General features: G+C 36.3%; 1 protein-coding gene across 1 annotated transcript in view; it reads right to left on the bottom strand.

Annotated features, from left to right (window-relative positions):
• Positions 1 to 540: 540 nt before the first annotated feature.
• Positions 541 to 11,726, bottom strand: part of LOC110020609 (zinc finger CCCH domain-containing protein 21) — a 32,710-nt gene continuing 21,524 nt past the window's right edge. The window contains exons 5-8 of the mRNA XM_020718764.1: positions 2,626 to 2,814; positions 1,890 to 2,020; positions 1,718 to 1,814; positions 541 to 955 (exon numbers count right to left, since the gene is read on the bottom strand). Of these exons, the coding sequence (XP_020574423.1) occupies positions 797 to 955; positions 1,718 to 1,814; positions 1,890 to 2,020; positions 2,626 to 2,814 (576 nt within the window). The 3' untranslated portion in view covers positions 541 to 796. The remainder of the gene's footprint in view (positions 956 to 1,717; positions 1,815 to 1,889; positions 2,021 to 2,625; positions 2,815 to 11,726) is intronic.

The following is an 11,726-nucleotide window of genomic DNA, read 5'->3' as shown; positions in this document are numbered from 1 at the left end:
TATATATATATATATTGAATCGATCCAAAATGCAAACCGATTATCATTTCTGTTTCAGCGTGCTCCAAGACAAAAATTGATTTCAATGAGATCTGATCAAATTTGGCATACCAAATTGATCATCACCGATGTATTAAATTCCCCTCCCATGCAGAACATCTTGATCGTTCAAATAAAGCGAATGAGCTCGATTCCATCAAAAACAGTCAATTTGAAAAACAAAGCAGACTTTAAATGAAAAAAAAAAAACCAAAAAACCAAAAATTAAGGAAGATTTACGGACATACCACTCAATTCTCATGTATTTACAAATCTAACACCTAAACTTCAATTTTTACATATATGCCACCTTACATATGAGTGCCAATATGTATTTCACTTTTTAATAATTAACATAGTGGTCTTTTTTATGTCATATGAACTATATAGATGGTATAAACATAAAAAGCAAATTTTAGGTGTTAGATATGTAAATACATAGGAATCGGGTGATGGGTAAATGCCCCAAATTAACAAAAAGGACATTGCAAGACTGATTCATGTCTCAAAATAAACACAGCTCATTTACCTCAAAATTAATTCCTCACCCATGCCATGATGCCACCCCAATGTTCTCTACAAATTAGTTCAGGCATTTAAAATACAATTTGTTTTCAAAAAGCAATATAGAAATAAAACAAGTTCAGCACCTCACTATCATCTGCTTTGTTCTCCACAGCAGACTTATGAATAATAATCGTCGATCAGAAGCCCGCATAAGTTTTACAACAACTCTATGACCTCGTGTAACTCGTTGTTAGTTCGAGGAATGGATCTCGAGAGTGGTCCTTGACAGGGTTGCTTCCAGCTCGTTCAGCTCATCCATGTCGAGGTCATCATCGTCATCCTCGGCGAGAATTTCATCCTCTTCGACAGATTTCGAAGTGCTTGGTTCACCAATTTTACTCTCTTTAGCCTGAAGTAAGGAGCATGCAAATGATTGTATGTAGAGGTGTCAAAAATTGACCCAACATGCCAAACCAACCGAAACTCGAGTCAAAAAATACAGGTGCAGTTTAAGCCAACCTGAATAATTTTTGGGTCAGGTTTGGGTTGGGAAACCTAATCAGTTTAACTTTTTGGGCCAGGTTTCGGTTGACCCACCAACCTGAAATCAACCTAAATCTGACCTTTTAACCCGCAATCAACTCAAAATTAAATTGTCAACTTGAAATAGACCTGAATTTGACTCAAATTTGATACAAATAGCAATTATGACTTACGTTAAACGGGTTATAAGTCAGGTTTGGGTTATAGGAATCCTAACCCATTTAGTTTTTTTGAGTAGCTGTCAGGTTGACCCGCCAAATCAAAAATTATTTGAATCTGAGATGCTAACCCGAATTTGACTTGAAATTGATCTACCAATCGAAATCCAACTCGAATTTAAACCAAATAACTATTGTCTTATATATTAAATGGGTTATACGGGTTTGGTTTGGGTTAGCAATTTGAAGTTGGGTCAGGTTCGAGTGGCCTTTCTAACCCATTTAATATTTGGGTGAGGTTCGGATCAAACAATTTCAGGTCGGGTCAGCTTTGGGTTAGACCCAAACCCGACCCGCAAACTCGAATTAAAACCTAAATTGTACAGGTTCAAGATCAAGCAGAAGCATATAATACTAAATTTTAAAATTGGACAACAAAAACAAAAATGAACTGAGAATGATGATCTTACCTTCTCTTCACCATCTGAATCTTCCCTCTGGTATTTCTCATACGCCTCTGCATCATCCACAAACAGGCTAGCATCTGAAAGAAAGAGCTCACGACCACTGAAAAGAAAACAATTTTGTTAGAAATTACTTCTATCTTGCCGAGTTGAGAAGAACTACTGGGCATGATCAAACCTCATGCGATCATTTTTGGCTCGCTCTGCCTGGTTTGCTGCAAGGGCAGCTTCCTTTTCAGCCACCTTCTTAATCTTCCATTGTTGGAAGAGCTCAGGCGTCATGGGTGTGGTAGAAGACAGTTTTCCACGCTTTTAGAAAAGTAACACTGATTAGAAAGTTCACCAAAATAACATTTTTGAGAGAGAAAACCCCATGATCACTGTTGGAGAAGTGCTGACAAGAGTTATTGTGCAAATTATGAAGGAGCCGTTTGAGATCATTTTTGTTTATATATATATAGATCTTTTGATTTGAAATAAAATATATTTAACATAATTGATCCAATATGATTATTTTTAAAAGCACTTAAAATATCTAAAAGTTATTTGAATGTTTTAAATAGCATATCAATTTATTTTTAGAAAAAAAAATAAAAAGAAATAAAAAAACACTAAATAAATATGATTTTAAAGACAAATGAAAAAATAAAAAAAAAAACATAAAATTAACTTTATTTTTAGAAAAAAAAATAAAAAGAAATAAAAATACACTAAATAAATATGATTTTAAAAACAAATGAAAAAATAAAAAAAGATAAAATTAATCCCAAACAAGTCCGAAGGGTCTGTATTTCACAAATATGACTAAGCAAGACAATTGCAGGGATGGAAGGGACAAAAGATATCAACAAAAACATGCATGGGAGCACGGGTGCAAAGATGAAACCTTTCAGCACAACAGAAATGTGCAGTACCTGGTCCTCAATCTCTTCTTCAATTGCCTTCTTGTCTGCTTCCTCCTCCAACAAGGCCTTCATTTGAGATTTCAAAATATATCCAGGAGGAAGAGCATGCCTGTAATGGCAATCTTTGCCGCCATTGGGGCAGGACCAGAACCAACCATACTGTTTTTTCTCTACTGCCTCCAGGAAAAACTTGCAAACCTGAAAAGAAAATCTTAACTAAGAAACCTCCAGCAGGTGCATAGATCAAAATAGAAAACATTTCATATTATGTGATTGTTTGACTCATTGTTATTAAGATGGCATTGTTTTCTAAGTAAGAAAGTGAAGGAGAATATCATGCAAATGCTATTCAGATAGCATTGATATCATTCAAATAAAGTGTGTTTAGTTACCTCAATCTTGGCAGGAAATAAATCATAAATAACATAATCTTACATCAAAGAAAGCATTAAACTAAACAACCCCTAAATTATGGAGCAAGTATGGCCGCAAATATTTTAATGTGAATGAAATTTGGACTCAAGCAGTGATCTACAAGGATGCAATCACAAAAAGACATGCTGTGTAAAGTAAGGCGCAGATTCTCGATTAAAACTTGTTACAGCGAAAATTGCAACAGGTAAAAATATACCAAGTGCAACAATCATTGTTAACCAGAAAATTATATTTACTAATTCTATCTTAAGACTAAGTAGAAGAATTCAGTGTTGGTCTTAGTGTGGCTTCACAAATAGACAAATATGCAAAACCAGGGGTTGATGTTTGGTTAGATGGTCAAAAACTAAATGGAGGGTGTTCCAATACACAAATCTTTTCGATATGCCACAGCTCCAATTAAGAACTATTTTCTGATAATGATAAACAGTGCAGGAAAATATACCATCCATCCATATCATGAGATGATGTAACAACCAAAATTCAAAAAGAAAAATATAGATTAAATATTTTGAATACATTAAGAGACATGGCACTTCTAATTTTAAATGGTTTCAAAGCGAATAAATGTTTAATAAGCACAAAATTCAGAAAGCTATAAAGCAGCTTAAGAATAAGATTCATATCCTTAATCATGATCCAAAAAACTCGGGAAGTGTAGGAAGATGGTTAAGCATATAATAATTATATTCCAGAGAACTTATAGTAAAATAAACAGAACAGTCTATTTTTTTCACCAATAGATATATAAGAAATAAAATGTAAGTTCATTATAAAATGGTTCAAATTCCTTTCACAATAGTTGCAAATGATAAAATCAAGAAAATTTAAATGTACAATGATTTTATGATGTAACTTGTTAGTTTAAACGGACCTAGAATCACAATTCCATGCTTCGCTACACCATCCATCAAGGTTGGCGGGCCCGCAATGCCAAGATTCACAACCGAACATACAGGACACCAACAATTATTGCTGCTACAATTATCGAGGCCCTCACTAAGACGCATTTTTACCCATTTTGGGGGCACTAGGATGCTAGCCACCCTAGTTTTTTCTTCTTTTTCGCAGCATTCGGGATGATCGTGGTATAGGCATCATGGCTATGGGACAATATTTGAGCATTGGGATAGCTCCCAAGTAGAACTTTTGGCGGTGAAATCTCTCCAACAACTTCTCCAGTCATGGATGTTTGATCTGAAAGGTATTATCATTGAAGTGGACAATAATAACATTATGCAATTCCTTAGATCCTCCATTCAACGAGATGTTTGGAAGCTCCAAACACAGCTTGCGATGGACTTTGTTGTTCTTTTGAACTTCAAAAAAGTTCTCTTTTTGCATGTTTCTAGATATTGAAATAGGGCCACCAATTTTTATGCTAAGCTCGACCGTAGTGATTCGTTTTTTTTATGCATGTAGATGACGATAGGGAACAATTCACTATACTTTTTAATGACAGGTCTCAGTTTTATAGATCATAGATGCATACATGCATAATTTTTTTACCGTTGATATATTAATGCAAATATATATTTTTACAAAAATGAAGTTGCACAGAAGTTAAAAAATTACCTAATTTTGTGTACCATATTGCTGATATTTTACCCTATGTCAATTAACTCTGGTTGCCTACTTCTTAGACTATTACCATGATTGATGATTTCACGGTATCAAGGCCAAGATTTTATGGTTAATTCTATCATTCTTTGTGCATGATTGCTATTCTGAAAGCATGTTCCATCGCCAATTTTAATTTCATGTTTAATCAATTAAATCTTTGTTCTCTCTCTTTCCATACAGGCAATAATCCTCTTTAATCATGCTGTTTTCTATTTCATATTGTTTTAAAATATATGGAACAGTATAATTTTTGTTAATGTAAGCAATAAACCTACTGTTCTTGTAAATAATAATATTATTAGTCACATGAATGGTTAAACATATTCGCTTCCATGATTGTCCTCCATTCAATCCACTTTCTTTCTCCAACGAACACAATTTAAATTAAAATCAACAACAAAACCCATAATCAATATCCACAAACCCATAACCAAAAGCATAAATTTTGAAGAAAAACAATAATCCAGACTCAAATTTGATTCAACTGCCACTTCCCACAAATATCCACCTCATATCTCCCAAAAAGCCTCCAAAATTTCTCAACCAACTAGAGTTCATTACAACAACTAGGCAAGCAAGCAGCCACTTTTCCTAATTTCAGATCAAAGGAAAGTGGTTTTACAAGGTTTCCAATGTAGTTTCCATAACATTGAAATCACATTTCAGATTGGAGTTTTTATAAGCTTTTGGTATGTTAAAAGACCCTCCTCCAATCGCATACAAAATGTCTCACAACAAGTTAGAAAATTAGGTTTCCCAAGGCCATCTCTATATAAGGCAAACCAGCCAACAGCACTTCAATTGCAAATATTACCAAAATAAAGGATGAGGGGACGGGCAAATACAGAGAAAAAAAAAAGGCACTCAAGAGAATAATTCCACCATTTTAACAGCTTAAACTAACAAAATTTATATTCATTTCAAGATTATAGTAGTATTAGTAGTAAAAACGTGTCTCATTTTATTCAATATCTCAGTGGAAAGGGAAACAATGACCAGAAAATTCCCTACAATCTAGAAGGGAACCCACATTCAAATCTGAATTTTTTAATCCTAGCAGTCAACCTTAATTCCTACAATCTAGAAGGGCACCCACATTTGAACTTTCTAAACTTCAACAAACAACCTTAACTGAAAATACATATCCTACATCCCTAACCTACCCCATGCCAAGGTTCCTAGACGATAAAATAATGGAAGATTTACATAAATACCACTAAATACTTATGTATTTACACATCTACTTTTTTTATATATATGCCACCTTATTTATGCATGAAAAAGTGTTCACTTTTTAAAAGTTAACATAGTAGTATTTTTGATGTGATATGAATAATTTGGGTTGTATAAATGTAAAAAAGTCAACTTTAGGCGTTAGATATGTAAATACTTAAGAACTGGGTAGACTGTAGGTAACTGCGCCTAAAATTATTGTTCTTGTGTACAGCAAAAATCAATGTTCACGGTAACTGTGAGAATCTCAAAAATAGAAAAGAGGGAAAATGGGACAAGGCAAAATGAAAAGCATCCATAGCCTTCTACTAGGCATCAGCATCCATTTGGAAACATAAAGCCTTATACTAGTACTTAAATATACGCTGAATAAGGTTGCATCTCTGCCATGCCATCCACACATTGTTTAGAGGTACCATCCACTTTTAATGAACATACTTGATATCAGAAGTTATTTTTATTGATTTGGTTGTCTTTCCTATTATTTCTTTTTATACATACTTCCTAGTTTATACATTTCATTTTTATCTTTTAGGTGTTGTTAGGAAAGATTTGGGTAATATATCTTTCATTTTCTATACCCCTTGTATCATGTATTATACCTCGTTTGTTGCTCAATAATATCATCCTGCCCTATTCTCAAATTCTACACGTTATCAAATTAGGTTCTTTTCTGCGGGCTCGCCCATCCGCCAATTTCAGCCGGCCAGATTTACTGTAGGCCTTCCGTTTTAAATCACTATTTCCTACAATTTTTTTTTCTGACCGGTAGCTTTCAGTCAATGTTTCCTACAGCTTTTTTGCCTGCCGGTCAGATCTCCTGAAGGTTCTTTCAACCGAAAGCGCTAACCTTCCTTGCCACCTTGGTCTTCTTCCCGCCAACCGAATCAAATCTCATGCCGACAGAGATCCCTCCTGTCGGTCAAATCGTCACATGTATGCCCCATATTTTGTTGTCTGCTACATAAGGGCCCTTCTCCGTTTATGTCTCAGCATCGTAACCTAACCTTTGGCTCCATCAAAATCATGGCGGATTCCTCCACTACCGAGTCTCCTTCTGATGAGGTCCTTGAATCCAATGGAGGATCGACGCCTTCCTCTATCTATCCCTTGGAATCATAGTGGATTCCTCCACCATTGAGTTTCCTTCCGACGAGGTCCTTGAATTCACTGAAGGATCCACAAACCGGAGGGCCGGAAAATAACATAAATTTCCTGATTACAACCCACAAACTCAACGACTCGAATTTCCTTCAATGGTCTCAAGTCATTTCCTTATTTGTCAAAAGTCGAGGTAAATTTGGCCACCTCACAGGTATGATTTGTGAACCCCCAAAGACAGACCCAACATATGCAGCGTGGGAAGTGGATAATTCCATGGTGATTTCAAGGTTGATTAATGCCATGGAGACTATGATTGTTCCTTTGAATATATTTCATTTGTTTGCAAATGTACTATGAACGGCATTTCGGGATACCTACTCTGATGTAGGAAACTTAGGACAACTTTATGAGGTTTCTAAAAATATCTGTCACGCAAAAAAGAAATCAAGGATTGTGATCGGTACTAAAATGATTTGGTGACCTTATGAATTGTATGTGATCTCTACTATGAGACTACGCATGGGACTCTCCAGCGGATCTTCTCCTCTTCCAGAAAATTGTAGAAAAAGATCGGGTGTTTCAATTCCTAACCAGCTTAAACAAGGATCTAAACGAAATTTAGGGTCGTATTCCTGGTCGGGATTCCCTTCAACTCGTGTTGCATTCATTGAGGTATGCCGCGAAGAATGTTGGAGAATTGTAATGCTCGAAACCTCCACTCCTTCAGTCGAACCGTTCGCCTTGGTCTCTAATATTACTCAAACCTCCTCCAACAGGCCAATCACTCCACTTGTTATCACTGACACAAGCCCAGTCATACCCATGAAAAGTGTTGGAAGCTCCACAGGAACCGACAAATAAATCTTCAACCAATCCTCCTCTGCTAAGGGTCTCGCTACGAACTCAGAAGCCACAACAGTACAGCCGTCTCCCACTTGAAACATCCCGGAATCACCACATTCCATTAAGAGTCAGATGGACCACATAATCAAACTACTTTGATCTAGTTAGTTCTCTTCTGACCCATCAAACTCCCATGTTCATCTAGGTAACACTCTAATGGCACTTATTGTTTTTGATTCTTCTAGTCCGTGGATTATTAATTCAAGTGTCATAGACCATATGACCGGATGGTCTCAAGCCTTCTCAACATATTCTCAGTGCATTGGGAGAGATGCCATTAAAATTGTTGATGGACCCAGTAGTTCCATTGTGGTTAATCAGTCAATTGTTCTAACAATAGACTTGACTCTAGAATTTATGTTACATGTTCCTTTGTTAAAGTATAACATCTTGTTAGTCAGTAAGTTGACATATGACTTTGATTGTGATGTTTATTTTTCTCCTAATATTTGTGTCTTTCTGAATCGTCGTTCAGAAAAGAAAATTGAAACTACTAAGCAGGTAGTCGGGCTCTACTTTTTCTGAGAGAAAAGCAGTGTTAACGAAGTCACTCCATCCAGTAGTTGTAGTTTTTGCCAATCCACTGAATGTCCCATTATGCTTTTTACACTATCGTTTAAGTTATCCTAGTTTTCAATTTTTAAAACAGTTGTATCTTTTAATGTTTAATAAAAATTTATCTAATTTCATATGTGAGATTTCTCAGTTAGACAAACATCATCGAGTATCATATCCACCTCTCTTACACTTCTTCTGCTCCCTTTTCACTCATAGTGACTTATGGGACCCTCTCAAATGCCCAATTACACAAATAAACGAAGGTTTCTTACCTTGATTGATAATCATACTCAAATGACGATGGTCTATATCTTAAAAGATAAATCCGAAATTGTTGTCACCTTCAAAAATTTTTATTTCTTCATTTTGGCCTAATTCAAAACATAACTTCAAGCCCTTATAACTGACTACGGGCATGAATTTTTTAATTCTATATTTGAGGATTATTTGGAAAGCAAAGGCATCCTCCATCACAGCTCCTAAAAGGATATTCCTCAACGAATTGGGGTGGCCGAGCGAAAAAATCGATGCCTTCTCAAAATTGTTAGTTCAATTACGTTTCAATTGAATGTCCCGAAACAATTTTGGAATGATATCGTACTTATTGACACATATCTCATAAATAATCCCCACAAAAAAAAAATCACAAATTCCAGACCCAAATAGTAGCTCGAGGTTTTATTTTCCTGCCAATCGGTTCTTCTCCACTTTAGACCCTAAAATATTTGGATGCACGACATTTGTTCAGAACACTGCCCCAACTCGTAGTAAAATTGATCTCTGTTCGATCAAGTGTATCTTCCTCAGATATTCTACCACTCAAAAGGGCTATTAGTGTCTCGATCCTATCACAAAAAAATTCTATGTGAGTGTCGATGACTTCTTTGAAAGTGTTCCCTACTTCCCCAACACTGCCTGCGGGAGCTAGATTTTTGGACACTATTCCTTTCCTGACTACGTTGAACATGCCACCTCCTTTCCCAGCATTTGTTCTAGTATTGAGGTAGCAATCAAGCTTGCTCTTGTTATTTCATGACAAAATATGTCTCGTTCCACAATTTGTCGCCGATCGACAAAGCATTTGTCACCTCCTTGAAGGATCATCGTATTCCATCTATTGAGGCAGCATTGGTGGAGCCTTCCTGGAAGGTTGTAGTAATGGATGAGATGAATGCCCTTCGGCGAAATCATACAAGGGGTTTTATTGACCTTCCTCGGGGAAAGAAAGCAATTGGTTGCTAGTGAATCTTCAACCCTAAATTTGATTTTGATGGGTCATTTAAACGCAACAAAGCACGACTAGTCACCAAAAGCTACTCACAAACCTATGGAATTGACTATGAGTAGATGTTTGCTCTGGTTGCAAAACAAAAGATCATTCGGGTCCTATTTTCCCTTGCTATGAATTTGGATTAGCACTTACTCTAACTAGATGTTAAGAATGCATTCCTTAACAACGACCTTATAGAGGAGGTGTATATGTCTCTACCTCCGAGCTTTGACTCTACTTTTACCCGGGAACAAGTGTGTCGACCGTGGAAGTCCCTCTATGGACTGAAACAATCGCCTCGAGCCTGATTCGACAAGTTCACTCAGGTAGTGGTGGGTCATGGGTTCTCTCAGACCCAATCAGATCATACTCCTTTCAGCATTCCCCTAGTGGCCAAATTGTCATCTTGGTCGTCTATGTCGACGATATTGTGTTCACAGGTAATGATCTGCTAGTCTTATAATCTCTTAAAGGCATCATTGCAGCATCTTTTAAAAAAAAGGACATAGGTCTCTCTGATACTTCTTAGGCAGAGAAGTTGTCTAGTCCTCTCAAGACATTTGCCTTCCCAGTACAAATATGTGATGGACCTATTGACAGAAACCAGCTTCTACTTTGCAAACCAGTGATTGTTCCAATCGACCCCAATGAGAAATTAGTTGATGTTTCCAATGTTATTCTTATTAACAAGACACACTACCAGCATCTTGTGGGAAACCTCATTTATCTCGCCGATATGCGCCCCAATATTTGCCATGTGATAAGGCATTGTGAGTCGATTCATGCATGACCCCTATGAGCACCTTCTCATAGCAGTCCACCAAACCTTCCACTACTTAAAAGGCACATCAAGCTCAGATTTATTATTCTTGTACAACACCACTCATTCTACTGCAGTTTATACTAACACTTGTTGGGTCGGGTATGTCCATGATCGACGATCTACCTAGGGGTATTGCTCATTCATGTGGCGAACCCTTGTCACCTAAAAAAGCAAGAAACAATCGGTGGTTGTCCGAAGCAGTGCAGAAGCCAAGTTTCGTTCTATGCCTCTGGGAATCTGTGAAGCACCCTGGTTACGCATCATGCTCTGCAAATTACGTATGTCAATCTATGCTCCTCTACAACTGTTCTATGATAATAAAGCCGCAATTAGCATTGATCATAATTCGATATGATAATAAAGCCGCAATTAGCATTGATCATAATCCGATCCAGCATTATCGCACCAAGCATGTAGAGATTGACCGTCTCTTCATCAAGAAGAAGCTTGATTCCGAGGAGATTTGTGATCATTTGTCTCATCTAGTGGTCTACTCGCAGATATCCTCATAAAAAATGTTCCTCAACTGTTTGTTTGACGACTTCAAATTCAAGTTGAATATGTTTCACATCTAGGTTTCAACTTGAGGGAGAGTACTAGAAGTTATTTCTATTTATTTGGTTGCCTTTACTGTTATTTCCTTTTTATATCTATTTTCTAGCTTATGTCTTTCTTTTTTTATCTTTTGAGTGTTAATATGAAAGATTTGGTTTTATATTTTTTCTTTTTCTATACCCATTGTATCATGTATTTAAACCCCTTTTGTTGCTCAATAATATCATCTTGCTCTTTTCCCAAATTCTATATATATGTGTGTGTGTGCGCGCGCGCGCGCGCACAAAATGGATGGGAATTTCTAGTTTAATGAGGCTCCAATTTAATTTCAAATATAAAATCAAAATAATTTATTTCTTTATCGTTGTTATGACTAGGAGGATGCATAATTTCAACAAATTGTTCGATTATTTGATCAACAATCATATGCATCAAAATTTTCTCAATGGCTGGGTTCAATTACATCACTCCACGGAATGCCATGAGTGATTTGTGGATATCTAAATTCACAACAGGACACAACGGAGAAAAAAAATTCATGTTGTTGTTGTGATGGGTTCATTTACATTTCAATGATGAACATAACACACACACACACAACCAGAT

Source organism: Phalaenopsis equestris, unplaced genomic scaffold (genome assembly GCF_001263595.1).
Source record: "Phalaenopsis equestris unplaced genomic scaffold, ASM126359v1 Scaffold000105, whole genome shotgun sequence".
NCBI lineage: Eukaryota > Viridiplantae > Streptophyta > Magnoliopsida > Asparagales > Orchidaceae > Phalaenopsis > Phalaenopsis equestris.
This window is presented reverse-complemented; position numbering and strand designations above follow the sequence as displayed.